Source organism: Bubalus kerabau, chromosome 10 (genome assembly GCF_029407905.1).
Source record: "Bubalus kerabau isolate K-KA32 ecotype Philippines breed swamp buffalo chromosome 10, PCC_UOA_SB_1v2, whole genome shotgun sequence".
NCBI classification, from domain to species: domain Eukaryota; kingdom Metazoa; phylum Chordata; class Mammalia; order Artiodactyla; family Bovidae; genus Bubalus; species Bubalus kerabau.
Window position 1 is genome coordinate 42,340,930 of NC_073633.1, and position 20,442 is coordinate 42,361,371.

General features: G+C 49.6%; 1 protein-coding gene across 1 annotated transcript in view; it reads right to left on the reverse strand.

The window, feature by feature from the left end:
* PLA2G4E (phospholipase A2 group IVE) overlaps positions 1–20,442 on the reverse strand; it is a 69,886-nt gene that overhangs the window by 12,033 nt on the left and 37,411 nt on the right. Inside the window, exons 3-12 of the mRNA XM_055539003.1 lie at positions 15,097–15,233; positions 12,979–13,110; positions 11,633–11,673; positions 6,233–6,275; positions 5,656–5,716; positions 4,637–4,797; positions 4,321–4,404; positions 3,922–3,959; positions 1,702–1,837; positions 279–415 (exon numbers count right to left, since the gene is read on the reverse strand). Coding sequence (XP_055394978.1) covers positions 279–415; positions 1,702–1,837; positions 3,922–3,959; positions 4,321–4,404; positions 4,637–4,797; positions 5,656–5,716; positions 6,233–6,275; positions 11,633–11,673; positions 12,979–13,110; positions 15,097–15,233 — 970 coding nt within the window. The remainder of the gene's footprint in view (positions 1–278; positions 416–1,701; positions 1,838–3,921; positions 3,960–4,320; positions 4,405–4,636; positions 4,798–5,655; positions 5,717–6,232; positions 6,276–11,632; positions 11,674–12,978; positions 13,111–15,096; positions 15,234–20,442) is intronic.

Below are 20,442 nucleotides of genomic sequence, written 5' to 3' on the forward strand. Positions count from 1 at the left end.
AGTCATGGCCAACACACGTCCTTTGTGTACCCAGTCCTGGGAGAGCATCTCGAAACAACCCCACGAGGTCAGTGTTGTTACTATCCCCGCTTTACAGCTACAGAAAATGAGGCTCGGAGAAGTTAAGCTGTATGCCCAAGGTCACACAGCTGTGAGTGGTGACAGGTGTCACGAGTCACTCTATCTTGGGGCGGAGGAGCTTCACCAGAAACCCCCCTCCTGGCCAAGCTGTTGGCTGCTTGCTCTGGGCTTCACCAGACACGTCCCTGGCTCCTTACCAGGTGGCCCCAGACAGGCCGGTGATATAGCTGGCACAGTTCAGGATGTTCAGCTTCTGCAGCGCCAGCAAGTGGCCGTACATGGCGGTCATAGATCTTGTTCCACCCCCAGTGGCCATGATGGCTATCAGCGGGACCTGGGGGCACATGGAGCAGGCTGTTGGGATGAGGCTGGACAGCAGAAGACTTGGAATGACAGGAGCTTAGAAAGAACAGTGGAGGAGGAGAAGCGGGCTACAGAGAGCAGGGGCGGGGGGAATTGAGCAACCTGAAAACTGCTTTTCACACAGTGTCAGGCCACTTGGTAGGTAGAAAGCTGGACCTTATCTCTCAACCCAATGGTTGGTGTCAGGCTTGGTAAATCAGAAAGTCACATAGGAGCTCTTAGCACTGTGAATCTAGCCCTCAGTTAAAAGAGGATGAATTGGGGCCAGAGAGCTGGGTGACTTGCTCAAAAATCCAACCAGTGTGATTCTTTAATGGCTGTGAATCAGTATCTTCTATAAGGGGATTTGATGTTAGAGCATCAAGGCCAGGCTCGGCTCGTGATATGTGCTCAGAATAAACCGTATGTGTAGGAGCAGGAACAGATGGATTTTTGATATGGGAAGGAGCAAGGTTGTCATCTGTGGGCTTACATAGGTTTAAGATGCCCTTGGTGTATTTCCCTACAGATGGGAGAGGGAGATGTGGGGTCTTTACCAAGACTCGCTTTGTTTTCATTTGAGTGGGGACTGTGAGAACTATTGTCAGCGGAAGCCCTGTCACAGCCGTCCTAGGTGGCGAGGTCTCTGTCCACACTGTGGTTAGCCTCAGAAGGGGAACTCTCGGTGGGCTGACTGCTGCTCACGGGAGTGTGGGCCCCAGCCCACACCAGGGAGATGACACAGGGCACAGAGGCTCTGTCGTCTGCCCTGTGCACAGAAGCTGGCCCTGCAGGCGGAAGCTGCTTGTCTTCAGTCCCCGACTGCAGTTCATTCTGTGTGTGTGTGTGTGTGTGTGTGTGTGCACGCACATTTGGGGGAAGGGAGAATTAAAGAATGAAAGGCCTACGGCTTACGGAGGCAATGTGTGGCATGTGTGAGCTAGGGGAGCTCTCAAGGTTTCCCTGGCTGGGAAAAGGAGGCCACATGGTCCCGTGTAACTAGGACATCACTCATTGTCTCAGGATGTCAGTGCAGGGGAGGAGCTGCTGGGCTCCTTCCTTTCCTTCTACTCTACCCTCCCTGCCCCTGTGACTACACAGCTGAATCACATCCTACAGTGATGAAGCACAGCCCTCACCTGGGCGCCTGGAACCTTGGCACTAAGGACCACGGGAAAGGCAGTGCCGCCCTGGGGCACGGGAGGGACTGCAGGGCGCAGCCAGCAGGCACGGTTTGGAAGGACAGGTTTGACTTGGAGTGGACCTCCGCTCACCCACCTCATCTGCCCGCAGGTCCTCCTCCAGCTGCAGCACCTCCTTCAGCGCCTGGGCTGCCACCACCCTCCGTTTCTGCAGGAACTCCAGTTCTGCCTGGCACAGGCTGAAGCCCAGCCGCACATCCAGCGCCTGGGAACTATGGGGACAGAGGACCTTGGCTGAGCGGGCCTGTAGATTCCATCTTCATGGAGAAGACATGGTTTTAGGGTCAGTTGGACCTAGGCTTGAGGCCTGGTTCTGCCAGGTGTCACCTCTGTGACCTTGGGCCTCTGCTTTCTCATCTGTAAAATGGGGCTAATCGTGCTTGACTCCCGACAATGAGCCACCAAATGTAAAGCCCCCAAAGCCTTAGCTGGTGCACTGTGAGCAGGTACTTAACACTATTAGGTATTCATTGAACCCTATGCTTTCTCAATAAGTTCTGGAAAGTGCTGGAAGGCGTCCCCCAGGCACCTGCTAGAGCCTGACATGTCACCAGACATGGTGACAAGGGTCCCTGAGACCCTTTTAGCCAATCCCTCTGAATAAAGCAAGGGCTTCCCAGGTAGTCAGTGGTAAAGAACCTGCCAGTGCAGAAAATCCAAGAGATATGGGTTCAATCCCTGGATTGGGAAGATCCCCTGGAAGGGGAAATGGCAACCCACGCCAGTATTCTTGCCTGGAAAATCCCACGGACAGAGGAGCCTGGAGGACTGCAGTCCTCGGGGTTTCAAGGAGTCAGACATGACTAAGCACAAACACACACATACTCACACACACACTTCTGAATAAGGCTGTACCATAAGGGCTCTCGTGAGCTGAATAAACGAGGTCTTGTTCTCATGGTACTCATATTTCTTTCTGCTCCCAGAGTAAGACTCCTCCTTCATACTCTGGTTGTAATCCTGTCATCCCTACAGATCTACAAGGTGGGCGGGGCAGAAGAAGCATGTCCAACACTTGTCCTCTTTTTATCATATCCCTGATCTGAGCAGGTCCAGGCTTATGGCCTGGCATCCAAGCCCCACCTGATCTGTCCAGCCTCACCTCCTGCTACTTTCTAGGAGGGTCCGTTGGTTCCCAGAGCCCAGGAGCAGTGTGGGTCCTGAGCCTCCTTCCTCTGCCCACCAACATCCCTTGCATCCTCCAAGGCCCTGCTCCCCAGGCAAATGAACCTTTGACAATTTCTGACCTGAGTCTTAGTGACCTGTGTAATTAAAAAGGTCATATCTCCTTGAAGGCAGAATCTGGGGACTGTCCCATCCGTTCCCTCTGTGTCTAGTACAGGCCTGCAGACACAGCTGTCAGGAAATTTTCCCTTGGTCTCAACAAGGAATGAATAATCAAACAGCAATAATAATAACATTAGTTGATATTTTCAGACTGTCCCACTTCTCAGATCACTGATTTCCTCACATGTGTTATCTCACTGGATCCTCAAAGCAACCCAACCATGGACCATGCCTTTAGTATTGCTGTAATTCGCAGATGAAAAAAAAAATGAGACTTAGAGGGGCTTAATAACTTGACCGAGGACAAAATAGCTGTCAGACTGTAAATGGAAGCAACAGTCACTTGATCTTCAACAAGGGTGTCAAGACAATTCAAAAGGGAAAGAATCATCTTTTCACCAAATGATGCTGAGACAATGGATATCCACATGCCAAGAGTCCAAGAGTGAAGTTGGACCCCTATTTCACAATATATACATATATATTCACATATACACAAATTAACTCAAAATCAATCATAGACTCACATGTGAGAGCTAGGACTATAACACTCTTAAAAGAAAACATGGGAGTAAATCTTCTTGACCTTGGATTAGGCAATGGTGTTTTAAATATGACACCAAGAGCCCAAGTGACAAAGGAAAAATATACATACGCTGAAATTCACCAAAACTGAAAATTTCTGTGCTTCAAAGAACACTATTAAGAATGTGAAAGACAATCTTCAGAATAGGAAAAAATATTTAAAAGTCATATATCTGACAAGGGGCTTGTATCAAAATATACAAAGAAATTTTACAAGTCAACAATAAAAGGCAAATCACCCACTTTAAAATGGGCAAAAGATTTGAATAAATATTTCTCTGAAGAAGATACATGAATGGCCTGTAAGCCTATGAAAAGATGCCCAACATCACTGGCCATCACCAAAATGCAAATCAAAACCACAAGATACCACATCCTTAAAGAGAAATGAGTCAGAGGGACAGACAGAAAGAGGGTACTTTACCAGGGTGTAGACTTCATGTGTAATTCACAGTTCTCATTCTGGGAAGTGAAAGATGAAAAGTTTGTCAGGGATGACAAGTTTAGAGCCAAGAGTTCCCAACCGAAGAAGTGGAGACTCACCACACTGTCCACCCCGACCTGACTCCAGACATACGCGTGTACGTGTGGGCACACACCCATGTTCTCTTCTGGACGTGACCCTCCCCACCATCCTGGACTCAGCCTCCACACACTGTCTTTGGCTCCACACTGCAGCCCAGCAGTCTCCTACACCACAAGACTCCTCTACCCTACCAGGAATCATCCTCCTTCATGGCCCCCCAGGCTCTCCCCATCTCCTTGTCACAGGAGCTCCAGGCTAAGCTGCTCAGGGGCCCCTTCCCAGACCCCAGGCCCTCACCACAGGCAAGGTCACCGCCTGGCCATCGGGGAGGCAGTGGAGGGACTGGCACACAGGGCCCTTCTGGCGCGCACAGCAGCAAAGCTGGAAGGAGGGCAGGTGTGTGAGGGGGAGGGCCCCTCCCGCTGCCCACCACTCCCAGTCCCCTACCGCCCACACCTCTCCCAGTCCCCTATACCCCCCCACCACCTCTCCCAGTCCCTTACCGCCCACACCTCTCCCAGTCCCCTATACCCCCCACCACCACCTCTCCCAGTCCCCTACCCCCCACACCTCTCCCAGGCCCCTACCCCCAACATACTTCTGCAGCCCCTACCTCACAGATCCATGGGCTCTTGGGCAACTCCACGTGCACCTCGGGCTGGAAGTATTTGGGGTATTGGAAGCAGGCAAGGTTTGAGCAGTGGGACTCCAGGCAGGGTGAGATGTGCTGGGTGTGCTCGAAGGACTCCGTCACTGTCACCAGGAGGTCCTTCTCTGGAAGAGAGGACGAGAGGGCTGAGACCCCCAGGAAGCCTCTTGCTTCCCACCCTCACATGGCCCACTAAAAGGCCTAGCTGGAGGCACACAGGATAGGGGTTTAGAATGACCAAGGCACTGGATAAAATGCCCCAGAGCCTTGTTCTGAAGGGCAGGGCAGGGCCCTGGAACCTGCACTTCAACAGGCTTGTGCATGAGATCTGAGATGCTGAGTCCTCTGGACTAATCCTCCTCCTTCTCTGCAAGGTGCCCCCAAATCACCCTCCCACTGCACTGGAAGCAGCCCTCCTTTCTGCCAGTTTGGGGGTAGAGCCTCTTCCTTCCCCTCCCTCTGCCTGTGGGGCTCTGAGGCTGTCCTCTTTCCAAGCAGGGCTTGAGTGGGGGATGGGATGGAGCGCTGAACTGGAGGGTCTTGTAGTTGTGGATCTGTCAGGCCATAAGATGCTAGAACTCTGTGAACTGGAGTCTGATTAGAGGAAGTGGTGCATCTAGAGGCCCTACCTGCCTTGGGTGCTGACCACCACGCTAGACCCAGGGAATTCCTGGTCTGACAGGCTGCAGCGCAGATCAGTATGGACAAATAGGCAGTGCTGTGCCCTTGATCCCTGGCCCAGGGCGCTGGGAAGCTCTGAGGGTCACCTGCGGGCCTGGAAGAGCAGCCTCCTTTTAGGGCAGTGAGAAGGACAGGGGTTCATGACCCCTGAGGGTAAGAAGATCCCGAGGACTCAGCCAAGCTTTGGCTTCCCCATCGAGCCGAGGGCGGCCATGGAGCGGCCACCCTGATGTTGACAGTCAGAAAACAGCACCATTCCTGCCTCCCACCCGCCAGCAGGCAGAAGCGGTTGAAGGGCTCACTTTTCCTCTTCTTTGGCCTCCTGGATTCTGCACAAACCTCCAGGCAGGACATTTGTCGAGACTGAAACAAAGGAAGGGGGGTCATTTTGAGCCCATGCTGCCTGGGATGCTCTACCAGGCCACACATTCCCAGAGACTGATCTTGCAGGGAGAGAGCTCCTTGAATCCTGAGGCTTTAGCTGCATCGAATTAAAATGGCTGTACTAACAGCCTAATTATGGGAAACTTTTAACTTCTGAATTTAATGCTTTTAGGGATTAGAGTTGGGGAAAACTGGGATGAGACTGATTCTGGGAGGAGGCTGCAGACTAGTGGGTGCTTTTATTAGGGGGTTCCTGGGACATGGTTGTGGGAGATGGGGTGATGGCCCAGATATTTTCTCCCCAGGAGCAGGAGCCCAGCTGCTGCCCCCACCATGCCCTGGCTCCCTTTGTCTGGCTTCAGTTAGCCTGCCTCCTAGCGGGCTCTGGGGCAAGGGTCCAAGTTGGGCCTGGTTTTCCTTCCCACAGTTCTGTTCTCTGAGAGGAGCAGCCACAGGTGGCCCTAGAGCCACAGGAGACTCTGGAAGGACAGTTACCACCAGCACGCCGTTCGTGATGAGGCTCTCAGGTGGAGAGGGGCTGAAAAACAAAATGAGAACTCCTGGTCAGTCTTGTCATTCTTTTTTTTTTTTTTAACTTATTTTATTGAAGTATACCTGAGTTACAACATTGTGTTAATTTCCACTGTATAGCAAAGTGGTTTAGTTATACACACACATATGTATATATTCTTTTTCATATCAGTTCAGTTCAGTCGTGTCCAATTCTTTGAGACCCCATGGACTGCAGCATGCCAGGCTTCCCTGTCCATCACCAACTCCCAGAGCTTGCTCAAACTCATGTCCGTTGAGTCGGTGATGCCATCCAACCATCTCATCCTCTGTCATCCCCTTTTCCTCCCACCTTAAATCTTTCATAGCATCAGGGTCTTTTCCAATGAGTCAGTTTTTCACATCAGGTGGCCAAAGGATTGGAGTTTCAGCTTCAGCATCAGTCAGTCCTTCCAATGAATATTCAGGGTTGATTTCCTTTAAGATTGACTGGTTGGATCTCCTTGCAGTCCAAGGGACTCTCAAGAGTCTTCTCCAACACCACAGTTCAAAAGCATCAATTCTTCGGCACTCAGCTTTCTTCACAGTCCAACTCTCACATCCATACATGACTACTGGAAAAACCATAGCTCTGACTAGAAGGACCTTTGTTGGCAAAGTAATGTTACTGCTTTTTAATATGCTGTCTAGGTTGGTCATAGCTTTTCTTCCAAGGAGCAAGTGTCTTTTAATTTCATGGCTTCAGTCACCATCTGCCCCCCAAAATAAAGTCTGTCACTGTTTCCACTGTTTCCCCATCTATTTGCCATGAAGTGATGGGACTGGATGCCATGATGTTAGTTTTTTGAATGTTGAGTTTTAAGCCAACTTTTTCACTCTCCTCTTTCACTTTCATCAAGAGGCTCTTTAGTTCTTCTTCACTTTCTGCCATAAGGGTGGTATTACCTGCATATCTGAGGTTATTGATATTTCTCCCAGCAATCTTGATTCCAGCTTGTGCTTCCTCCAGCTCAACATTTCTCATGATGTACTCTGCATATAAGTTAAATAAGCAGAGTGACAAGTATACAGCCTTGATGTACTCCTTTCCCAATTTGGTACCAGTCCCTTGTTCCATGTACGGTTCTAACTGTTGCTTCTTGACCTACATACGGATTTCTCAGGATGCAGGCAGGGGGTCTGTTGTTCCCATCTCTTTAAGAATTTTCCACAATTTGTTGTGATCCAAACAGTCAAAGGCTTTGGCATAGTCAATAAAACAGAAATAGATGTTTTTCTGGAACTCTCTTGTTTTTTCGATGATCCAACAGATGTTGGCAATCTGATCTCTGGTTCCTCTGCCTTTTCTAAATCCAGCTTGAACATCTGGAAGTTCCTGGTTTATGTACTGTTGAAGCCTGGCTTCAAGATTTTGAGCAGTACTTTGCTAGTGAGTGAAATGACTGCAATTGTGTGGTAGTTTGAACATTCTTTGGCATTGCCTTTCTTTGGGATGGGAAATGAAAACTGACCTTTTCCAGTCCTGTGGTCACTGCTGAGTTTTCCAAATTTGCTGACATATTGAATGCAGCACTTTCACAGCATCATCTTTTAGGATTTAAAAAAGTTCAGATGGAATTCCATCACCTCCAGTAGCTTTGTTCTTAGTGATGCCTCCTAAGGCCCACTGGACTTCATATTCCAGGATGTCTGGCTCTAGGTGAGTGATCACACCATCATGGTTATCTGGGTCATGAAGATCTTTTTTTGTACAGTTCTTCTGTGTATTCTTGCCACCCTTTCTTAATATCTTCTGCTTCTGTTATGTCCATATCATTTCTGTCCTTTATTGTGCCCATCTTTGCAGGAAATGTTCCCTTGGTATCTCTAATTTTCTTGAAGAGATCTCTAGTCTTTCCCATTCTATTGTTTTCCTCTATTTCTTTGCACTGATCACTGAGGAAGGCTTTCTTATCTCTCCTTGCTATTCTTTGAAGGAGAAGGCAATGGCAACCCACTCCAGTACTCTTGCCTGGAAAATCCCATGGACAGAGGAGGCTGGTAGGCTGCAGTCCATGGGGTGGCTAAGAGCCAGGCACGACTGAACGACTTCACTTTCACTTTTCACTTTCATGCATTGGAGAAGGAAATGGCAACCCACTTCAGTGTTCTTGCCTGGAGAATCCCAGGGATGGGGGAGCCTGGTGGGCTACTGTCTATGGGGTCACACAGAGTTGGACACGACTGAAGTGACTTAGTAGCAGCAGCAGCAGCAGCTATTCTTTGAAACTCTGCATTCAGATGGGTATTATCTTTCCTTTTCTCCTTTGCCTTTTGCGTCTCTTCTTTTCTCAGCTATTTGTAAGCCTCCTCAGACAACCATTTTGCTTTTTTGCATTTATTTTTCTTGAGGATGGTCTTTATTCCTGTCTCCTGTACAATGTAATGAACCTCCGTCCATAGTTCATCTGGCACTCTGTCTATCAGATCTAGGCCCTTAAATCTATTTCTCACTTCCACTGTATAGTCATAAGGGATTTGATTTAGGTCATACTTGAATGGCCTAGGGGTTTTCCCTACTTTCTTCAATTTAAGTCTGAATTTGGCAATAAGGAGTTCATGGTCTGAGCCACAGTCAGCTCCTGGTCTTGTTTTTGCTGACTGTATAGAGCGTCTCCATCTTTGGCTGCAAAGAATATAATCAGTCTGATTTTGGTGTTGACCATCTGGTGAGGTCCCTGTGTACAGTTGTTTGCTGTGTTGTTGGAAGAGGGTGTTTGCCATGACCAGTGCGTTCTCTTGGCAAAACTCTGTTAGACTTTGCCCTGCTTCATTTTGTACTCCAATGCCAAACTTGCCTGGTACTCCAGTTATCTCTTGACTTCCTACTTTTGCATTTTAGTCCCCCATGATGAAAAGGACATCTTTTTTGGGTGTTAGTTCTAGAAAGTCTTGTAGGTCTTCATAGAACTGTTTAATTTCAGCTTCTTCAGCGTTACTGGTTGGGGCATAGACTTGGATTACTGTGATATTGAATGGCTTGCCTTGGAAACAAACAGAGATCATTCTATTGTTTTTGAGATTGCACCCAAGTACTGCATTTCAGACTCTTTTGTTGACTATGAGGGCTACTCCATTTCTTTTAAGCGATTCTTGCCCACAATAGTAGATATAACGGTCATCTGAATTAAATTCTTCCATTCCAGTCCACTTTAGCTCACTGATTCCTAAAATGTCGATGTTCAGTCTTACTATCTCCTGTTTGACCACTTCCAATTTACCTTGATTCATGGACCTATCATTCCAGATTCCTATGCAATATTGTTCTTTACAGCATCAGACTTGACTTCTATCACCAGTTACATCCACAACTGGGTGTTAATTTCAATTTGGCTCCATCCCTTCATTCTTTCTGGAGTTATGTATCCACTGATCTCCAGTAGCATATTGGGCACCTACTGACCTGGGGAGTTCATCTTTCAGTGTCATATCTTTTTACCTTTTCATACTGTTCATGAGGTTCTCAAGGCAAGAATACTGAAGTATATGCTATTCTTTTTCATATACTTTTCCATTATGGTTTATCATGGGATATTTAATTCCCTAAGCTATACAGTAGGACTTTGTTGTTTATCCATTCTATACATACTAGTTTTCATCAACAAATCCCAAATTTCCAATCCAACCCTCCCCCACTCTCCCACCCACCCTTGGCAACCACAAGTCTGTTTTCTAAATCATATCCTTCTTGAATGATTTCTCACAAAGGGGACAAAGAGCCTATATAGAGTCAATAAGAAGATAGCAGAACCTTCTTAGTGCTTGTGAAAAATACTGGCTTAAGAAGCCTTAGGAATTGGCAAGGAGAAAACTGGCATACATTTAAAATAAAATATCCAGAAATAAAGATTTATAGGATAGAGGGAGTAGAAGAGTTTCCTTTTCTTCTTGCTTAAAGGATAACTGTTCTTTATGTCCAACCAGATGCAACTGCATGGAGTTATAAGGATAAACAGGTTGCAAGAAAAGGCTGGAGCCCACCGCCTAGCACAGATGTGAACAGTTCTGGTAGAAAAATGGACCCCTCCTCCCTTCTGTGCTTTAATGTGTGCATTAACAAATAGTTCTGACCCAGCCAGAGAGGGGCCTTGTGAGTGTGAAATGTCTGTGTTACAAACCTGAGAGAGCCGCTCTGGTTACAGTTAGTCTAGGGAAGTCCACAGCCTCCCTCGTCAACCTAAGCCCAAGAGGACTGTGTCTCCAGGTCAACTCTTATTCTGACGTAGTTCCTCCACTTTCTAATTCACCCAAGGAACACTTTTCCCCTTAAAAGTCCTGTTAAACCAAGAACCAAAGGAAAGAGCTCAGATTTTCTTTAATGTGAAACAAGATTTTAACTTGCCAAATTAAATTTTAATTTTAAGTTGATTTTAATGAGGACCTTCAGTCCCAAGACCCGCTACACATAGGATTCTCTGGTTGGATCTTGACAAGCCCTCTCTTCTAGTTCCTGCCTCTCATTGTCCCCCTGTTCCTGGGCTGATTGTAAGTCCAGGGGATTCAGTCCTTCCAGGGCTAAGAAGCCAGCCACCCAATCAATCACAAGGCACCCTGCTGTCCCAGGGCAGGCTTGTCCCCTCCAGGAAGGGGCCCTCCCTCACTGCCCCTTCCCTTCCTTCCTCTCCCTTCGTCCCCTTCTTCCCATACTCCCAACTCTGTGACCCAGGTCCATGTGAGTCCACAGCATAGTCATACCCCTAGGAGCCTGGATCTTTTTCTTAGTTGGAAATGATGAGAAATAATCCCACATCTTGGCCCCAAGCTTCCCCTTAACTTGGTTCCAGAGTTGGAGCTGGCTGCAGAGGGGCACAGCAGCCCACTCCAGTGCTCTTGCCTGGAGAATCTCAGGGACGCGGGAGCCTGGTGGGCTGCCATCTATGGGGTCGCACAGAGTCGGACACAACTGAAGCTACTTAGCAGCAGCAGCAGAGGGGCTGCTTCAGCCCTGGGTTTGGGGGGAGTTTGTTCTAACAGTTCTGGGTCCAGGAGGAGACACCTTAGTCCTGATGTCTTTCTTAGCCTGACCTCGGGAAAGTCCCATCCCCATGGTGGCAGGAAGTCTTCCCAGGAGCCACTCTCAGAAATGCTGGGGATCTGAGGCAGATGAATTGGCCAGAGTACTAGATCTTTAAAGTAGCACTGACATCAGCAGACCTGGATGAGAAGGGGTGGAGCCCAGGCACCTACACTATTTAGGAATTCCTAAGTGATTCCCATGCGTTTGAGGGGTGTCAGGGGTGGGAGTGGAAGAGGGGGTACTGCAGGAAGAAGGTGCAATGCCTGTGAGCAGAAGCTGCTTTGGAATCCGGACCTCGGTGGAAGCCTTGGGGGCTGGGTCCTACTCACCTCTCCTCCAGCAGGAACTCCACTTCCAGCTCCTCCATGCCCTGCAGGGGGAGGAAGAGACTGCAGTTGTGAGCTGTGTCTCCACTTCTCTCCAGACCAGGATTCTTGCCACCCTAGGAGACCCTGCGGACATGTCCATGTCCGTCCCACTTGGTGGTCCTGCTGTCTTAGAGTGGGGGCAGCTGCTCTTGGCTCTTTTTGTCCTCCTTGTCTCTCTTGGTCTCCAAGTCTTTTTATCAGGAACATCACTGACCACCCAGAGGAGGTCAGGGTATGAAGCTGACCCTCAGCCCCAGCAGGTAAATCCCTTTGCCCCAGAACATGTTCATACTCTCCCTTCAGCTTCATTCATTCTCCTGCTTTCCCAACAAGCTCACTGTTTGGAGCAAGGGACAGCTGAGATGCTGCCCCCGGCAAGCCCAACTCTGAAGGCTAGGGCCCCGTGCTTTCATCTTCTGCTTTGCATCTCTTGCTGTGTAACTTCAGGAAGTCATGACCTCATGGGTCCTTAATTTCCTCCATGGAGCATGAGCCAGGTGAGCACAGGGATGCTCATACCCTGAGGTGTCCAGGTGCCTGGAACAGTGCCTGCCCTGTGTGTGTGTTTGTGTGTGTGTTAGTCACTTAGTCATGTCTGACTATTTGTGACCCCATGGACTGCAGCCCACCAGGCTCCCCTCTCCCATAGGGCACTCAAATGCTTGTTGGGTGAATCAATAACATCCTGGGCCTTTCTGCAGATTTGCCCTCCTTTGCCTTGTCTGTCCTCTGTCCCCTGGGGCCATCCCAGGAGCAGGGCTCTGAGTGAAGAAAGGGAACCAACATTTACTCCATCTCCATTTAGTACTCTGAACTGGACTTGTTCTTTTAGTTGCTCAGTCATGTCTGACCCTTTGTGATACAACCCCATGGACTGTAGCCTGCCAGGCTCCTCTGTCCACGGGATTTTTCAGGCAAGAATACTGGAGTGGGTTGCCATTTCCTTCTCCAGGGGATCTTCCCAACCCAGGGATCGAACCTGTATTTCCTGCATTGACAGGTGGATTCTTTACCACTGAGCCACCTAGCCATTGAACAGTGCTAGTTGCCTTAATTGTGTATTCCCGTTTAAGCTCACAGTGACCCTGTATGGTAGATATTATTATCAGAAGAGACAAGGAAATAGAACTCAGAGGAATTAAATCTACAGGTTGCACAGCTAGCAAGCCAAAATGCTGGGATTTGCACAGCAGCACTATCTTCTCTCCTCTTGGCTACAGATAGAGGATCCCATAAAACAGCATCTTAGGAATAACCAGCTTCCCCTCATGAGGCAGGAGGCTGAGGTCCGGGGCACCCACACCCACCTCTGTGTTGAGTGGGAACTTCACGTGGGTTTTCTTTCGGAAGCAGAGCTTGGTGAGGTCATAGAGAACTGTCAAGAGATGGTCATCAGGTGTCACCGTGTCTTCATCACAGACACTCAGCTCTAGAACGTTCTAGGGGAGAAGAGGGGGGTGTGAGTCTGGTCACTGAGGCTGCATCCACCCATTCCCAGGATGAGGGGCCTGACCTCAGTCCTAGTGAGTAGGTGGGTCTGAGGGATGGGGGGGAGCATAGCTCAGGTGTGAGGGACATTTGTGGGGACATGAATAAAGGGAAAAGTGAAAGTGTTAGTTGTGTCTGACTCTGCTACCCCATGGACTGTAGCCCACCAGGCTCTTCTCTCCATGTGATTTCCCAGGCAAGAATACTGGAGTGGATTTCCATTCCCTTCTCTAGGGGATCTTCCCAACCCAGGGACCGAATCCAGGTCTCCCGCATTGCAAACAGATTCTTTACTGTCTGAGCCACCAAGGAAGCCCTAGATTAAGGGAGAAAAGTGTCTATTCCCTCCTTTGCAACTCTCTGAGGCCTTCCTGCCCTTCTTCTCTGATTCTCCTACTGGGGAATTTTGCTCTTTTATAAGCTTGGCCGGGGCCTGTGAAGTGTGAGGGATTTCATTTCACATAGGGGAAGGATGGAAGGACACAGCAAGCAAGACATTTGCCAAGATATAGCATGTATCCAGTTCTGGGACCCAGGAGCTGAAGACAGTTCCTTTGGCACAGAAAACACAGTTCAGGGACGCCATTACATTTCATACTCCAGGTGGAGCAGTGTGGCAAAGATTACAGAGGCTTTGATTGGGTTGGGGTGAAGTGTTGGAGCTCTATCTTTTGGCTCATCAGCCCCTAAGTGATGTCTCATGGGTGGTCCCAAAGCAGAAGGTCAAGGGTGGAGCAGCTACCCTGTCATCTGGCCAAACTCTGAGATGACTTAGGTGACTAAGATTAGCCTCTGGATTAGCCTCTGAGGCCTCTTGTTCCAAGGATCCTGGGAGATGTAGGTTGGGTCTGGATTTGCCTCTTTTGTCCCTATCTAGTAGACCTGAGATGGTTCTGGGGCTTCCTAGTGAGTGGGATCTGTTGACTTTGTAATTGCTAGATACCAGGAGCGGGACTTCACTGGTGGTCCAGTGGTTAAGACTTGGCGTTCCCAATGCAGGGGGCATGAGTTCAATTCGTGGTGAGGGAGCTAAGATGCTACATGCCACACGGTGTGGCCAAAAAAGAAACCAGGTGTGTCCTAGAACCAACCCAGCAGCCCCAGAGATCTACAGAAAAAAGAAACACACGTTCTGGTTTCAAGATGGCATAGCTCATACTGAAACTCCCCCTTTCTCACCAAAAATCTTATATATGATAGAAAAGACATTTTTAAAACAATAAATATAAAACTCTACTTGAAAACAAACGGATATGTCATGAACTAAAAAAGGAGATGCATTCCTAAAATATGAAAGTGGTAAGCTGGATGGAGCTGTCAAGCCTCAGATGCCTCAGGACTGGCTCTGACGCCTTCATGATGAGGGTAAATTTATCTGAAGGGAACCCTGGGGCAGCTGTCAAAACTCAGGATGTTCAGGACAGGATTCTCCCACAGGAGATATGAACTCCATGTAGTCACATATATCTGAAGAAGGCCCATACCATGAATCAGCAACTCAACAAATGAAAGAGCACGCACCCAAGGAATTAGAAGTAAATTAGCCATCCAAAAAGGATTGACAACAGTGAAAGCCCTCTGTTTGGGATTAGACTGGCCTCAGACCTATTGAGAAGATTGGCTCTTCTCTCTGTATCCTTCCGCTTGGTGTATGTTCTGGAAACACACTCAATTTGGGGGCAGGAGACAGTTCTAGGGACAATTTAGGGAAAGGGACAGAGAAGCAGGAAAGATGGTAGAAGGATAACTATGCCCAGAGGGACAAATACGAGACAGGCAGAAGAAAGGAGTGGGTGAGTGGGGAGACATGGGACAAGAAGTGGGTAGAAAGAAAGACAAATAGGCATGAGAAGGCCACGTGAACAAAGAGAAGGACAAGCAGGCCAGGAGGGAGTGGACCTGCAGGCAGGCAGGCAGGTGCTGTCCCCATGTCTCACCTTCACTTGGCTCTGGATCTGGAAGCTGAAGGTCTCATTCCATTCTGGGTTTCGGCAGTTGGAGATGGTCCTAGTCCTCAGCCTCTTTTCACTGGCGGTGGGCAGCCAGAGGCTCACAAAGCAGTCTGTCAGGCTCACTGTCCGAGGAAGACAAGGGTGAGGGGGTGAGGAGCCAACCCAGGTCTGAAGAGGAGAGAGTGTGGAGGCAGAAGCCAGAGTGAGGCCTCGTCTCAGCTTCAGGTCCCCTCTTGACTCACGGCCCTGACTCTCCAGAGACCTTTGTCCCAGAACCCTGAGAAGGTCATGGACTTCAGGCTGGAGGTTTCAGAGGGGACGCAGGACCCCCTGCCTGGTCTTAAGACTGGAGATGGCCTCTGGCTCTGCTAAGAAGCACCCTGGCTCTTGTTGGTTTGGGACAAGGTATGGCTGTGACTCTGCAGTTTTTTTGGCTTCCGTGGTGGCTCAAACAGTAAAAAATCTGCTTGCGATGCAGGAGAACTGGGTTCAGTCTCTTGGTCAGGTGGATCCCCTGGAGAAAGAAATAGCTACCCACTCCAGTATTTTGCCTAGAGAATCCCATGGACAGAGGAGCCTGGCGGGCTGTAATTGATGGGGTCACAAAGAGTCAGACATAACTAAGCAAATAACATACACACACACATGGCTGGGAAGTTTTCTCTCTGCCAGGGGAAGATCTGAAGGACTAGCCACCCAGAGGTCAAGTTTATCTCTTGCCTTAGCCCAGGGCACCAGGGAAGCCAAAGTAAGGCTCAGCTCTGGGCTGTGGAGAAGCAAGGATTAGAAGGGACACTGTTAAGGAGGAAGGAGTCAGTCCCAAGGCCCAGTGGGGACAGCCTGGAGCAGAACAGGCTATTCAGCAGGATCTAGGGACAGGGAATGCAAACCTCATGTGACTGAACATCTCAGATGCACCCATCTGGCCTCTTTGTATCTATACTGGTCTCCCCACATGGACTGTGTGGCCCAAGAAACCCTCATATCTAAGACTACATACTTTATTTTTCATTCAAAAGAACAACATGAATGTGATGATGCTGTGTGTGCTCGAAGGATGAAGCTGTGACCCCAACATGCTCTCCTAAAGTTAAAGAAGGCCTCCTGGGTTTTCTCTTTGGAGCAGTGGCAGGCACAGGGATAGGAATAGGGTGAAAACCCAGTGTCCTGACACCATTCCACCTGGGAGGAGGGAGGAAGAGGTGCCCCGATGGCCCTTGTCACTCTTCTGGCAATCTGCTGGGCGTAATTCCCAGGACACCCACAAGATACATAGAGAAGGGGAAAAGTCAATACAGTTTCCAGTGTTAGAGAAGCTTCTTCTAGATGATAAAGCAGCGAAGGGATGGGAGTTCTGTACTGATAGGACTGATCCGAACTAGTTCCTAATTATAATTAATAATGTCCTCTGAGAATGGAACCAGAGGTGACCCCTCCCCGAAGACTGACTTAGTCATATATTGTTACTACACTGAGAACTTCATCAGACTTAATAACCATGGCTTGCATCATGAGCATCCCTGGTTTCTGATTTCATCCCCTCTGTCTGGTTAATCTTTCAGGCTAGTCTTTCACCATTCAATGAACTGGAATTCATGGCCTTCCGCCCATCAAACAGAGGTGAGATAACACTGTCTTTAAATGTCATAATCATCATTAATCCAAACACAACAGAATCAAAAGAAAATGATGACATCATCCTACCATTCCTTCCATGCCCAGCTTGTTCCTCCTCACTATGAACTCAGGTGTCCTGACTAGGCTCTCACATTGAGTTGGTTTAACTCCTTGGTGCTCTCCAGCCTGTCCACTTCTCCCTACTTGCATGGCCACCGCCTTGGTGCAGGCCATCTTCATCTCTGCCATCTCTTCATCACTACCCCAGTGGGAACCCTGTCTTTTGTCCTGCCCCACCCTCATCTTTTCTCTCTAGAGAAACCAAAGGGCTCTTTTCTCATCAGTCACTCCCCAGTTAAAGATCCTTCAGTGGCTCCCTGCCCACTCATGCTGAGTCCCACCCACTCAGCATGGCTACCCCTCCCACTTTCCCAGCCTTTCATCATTCCTTCTCCCTATCATCCCAGCCCCGCCCTGTCCCCAAACACACACACACACACACACACACACACACACACACACACACACAGGCATTCACACATGCATGCACACATACACTGTTACATGCATGTGCTCACACTCATACTCCAAACTCCAGCCAAACCCAGTGCCCTGTAGGTCTCAGAAGGCCATGTCGTCTTGCCATGAACACCCTCCTCTTCCTCTTTCACACTACCCTTTTCCCACCCTTTCAGGTTGCAGAAGGGACCCCCCTCCGGAAGCCTTGCCTAAGCCCCTAAGTCTTGGCCAGGAGCCCCTCGTAGCCCTACGCCTCCCGCTCTCCTCCTGATGGAGCACTGCTGACAGATTGGTGCATGTGTCTCCACCACCCCCTGAGCCCTGGGAAGCCCAGGAGACCCAGTATTGACACCGCTGGATATTTGTGACTAAATGAATGATAGAAAACCCCAGCTTCCTGCTGTTGGGATATACCAGCACCCCAGAAATTCTGGGCTGAGTCACCATAGATATAGAGAGGTAAGTTGGCATGTCTAATGGCTTTGTTCAGAGGGAGACTCCCTGGGGACCTGCTCAGTCCTCCTGGGCCCTCCTTTGGCTTTTCCTGGGCTCCAAGTCCCCTCCTCTTGGCCTGCCTCCTGTGCAGGGGGAGCCTGAAGGCAGGGACCCCACAACCCTACACCCACTTGCTTAGCATGATTTCACAGACCCTGGAAAGGCCCCTTTTCCTCTAAGATTCCTTTTCTATCATCAGTCAATGCCTAAAATTGTCCCATTAAATCCACTGGGCTTTTCCTGGTGGCTCAGATGGTAAAAAAATCTGCCTGCAATGCAGGAAACCCGGCTTTGATCCCTGGGTTGGGAAAATGCCCTGGACAAGGAAATGGCAACCCACTCTAGTACTCTTGCCTAGAGAATCCCTTGGACAGAGGAGCCTGGTAGCTTATAGTCCATGGGGTTGCAGAGTTGGATTCGACTGAATGACTAACATACACAAATCCACTGAAGTCTCAGAATTTTTGACCTAAGGCTTAAATCTCCAGTTAAGATTAAAAACAAAACAAAACTCCCGGAAGAGCCAGCATTGGTCAGACACCTACACGTCAAGCTTAAATTTTTTTTCCAGTCCTTTTGCAGAGAGCCATTCTGCCTGTCCCCCTAAGGTTGGGAAGGAGAGTGCAGCCCAAGAGAGGATAATCCTGGGGAGGGGTGATGGTGGAGGGAGGCCGCCAAGCTCAGATGACAAGCTGCAGCATCATGAGCTGACTCTAAGGTAGTGAGTGTTGTTGTGTTGGCAATTAAGAGTGCTTAAGAAAGGATGATCCAATTCTAAGAACTTTGGAGAATTTCCTAAGCACAGATTGGTTCTAATCCTTGTTCCTCATGAAGTGAAAAAGGGCTTGGTCATAGGAATGACATATCTCTTTTTTCCAGAATGTGGGTGGCCAAGATGACTTAACCATCTCTACTGATATCAAGAACATTATCTTCCTTAGAGACACCCACCTCACAGCTCTTGGGGTGCTGGTTTGAATTTTAATTTATTGTCCCAAGGGGAATAAAAACTCTGGACAGCTGCAAGATTTCCAGGCCAGTTCTCTCGCAGCCCTGACCTAGCTCCTTGATGAGGGAGCCACCCCCGAATCTCATCCCTTTGGGGCTCCTGGAAATCTTAGAAACTCAGGCACCCCTTACAGGACTGAACCAGAGGGGAGATCATTTTTGATCTAAGCCAGGAGGAACGATTTAGGGCAAAGGTGACCCAGGACCTGCAAGATGTCAAGATAGTCTCCACCCAGGCGAGGCAGAAACAGAGCCCAGCCCGTGACAACTGTGGAACCAGATACAACGTGACCTGGGCTGATACCCCCAGACACCGTGACTGCCCCCAACTCTGTTCCTCAGGGAAATGAGGAAAACACAGACATGTTCCAAAGGGGACCAGGTACCCCTGAAGGGCAGCCTGTGTGCCAGAGGCACATGTGGGGGAGAGAGAGAGGAGGTAGGCCAGACCTTAGCCCATTTCTCTGGCTGCCTGCTCCCCACCTCACCTCCACCTCTGGGGCCCACAGGTGATGGGTGTAGCAGGAAGTGCCCTGGATGGTGGGAGGGTCTGAGAGCACAAGTGCAGGCCTGCCTGAGAGTGTGAGGCCCGCATGACACGCAGGGCGGGGACAGAGCCACCTCTAGAGGAGCCAAGGCGGGCGAGGCCTCTGCAGGCATGTGAAAGCTGTGACCTGTCCCCGAGGGGAGTGGGGTGAGGTGTCTGATGACCCACCCTGGTGTGGAAATGAAGGCAAAAGAGGCAACCAGGCTCCGGATCCAGGGGACACTTCCAGGCTCCTCACGTCACTTACTGGTGGCCTGGGAGGCCCCAAGAAGCCCAAGAAGTCCATGGCCCCCTGGCCGACCTGGGAACAGAGCCATGCTGGCTGCAACTGATGGCATGGGCTCTGGACACTCACTGTCCCGGGGACGGGGTCTGAATCCTGCCTGGTCCCTTTGTTCTCTCCTGGGATGTAGGGCCCTCCCTTCCCCACCTCCACACTCATCCTTGCGCTGCGGTGTTGCGGAGATAGCTTTGCAGCAGGCTGTCAGCCTCTTCCCCAGGGCTCCTGCTCCATCCGCACAGAAGCCCTCGAGGTCATGCAGTCCCTGCCTCAAGGACTAGGGTGCCACCTCGATTCCCATCCATCCTCTGAATAGCCCGGGCTCCTTCTCCTGGCTTGTCCTTCCTACCCCTCAGCAGGCCAGACCTGGGATCAAACACTGATTCTGCTTGAGGCATTTAATCCTCATGTGCAAATGGGTCCCACAGCACTGCCCTCAGGTTGAGGAGGATGTGTGGCATCTGCCCCGGGCAGGCCCCCAGCAGGTGCTGGGGGTGGAATGCAGGAGGAGTCCTCCCCCAGATTGGGCTCCCAGACCTCTGGATGCTCACATCTTGTCCCCTCAGACCTCAGGCTCTCAAAGCAGCCTTTCTTAGCTACTCCCAGTTTTCAGTGTCCTTTAAATCCTGTGGTGACAAGATCAGAATGTCATCCTCTATTAAAGAAAGTGAGAATGTTAGTTGCTCAGTCATGTTCCACTTTTGCAACCCCATGGACTGGTAGCCTGCCAGGCTCCTCTGTCTGTGGAATTCTCCAGTCAAGAACACTGGATTGGGTAGCCATTCCCATCTCAAGATCTTCCTGACCCAGGGATCAAACCCAGGTCTTTTGCACTGCAGGCAGATTCTTTACCATCTGAGCCACC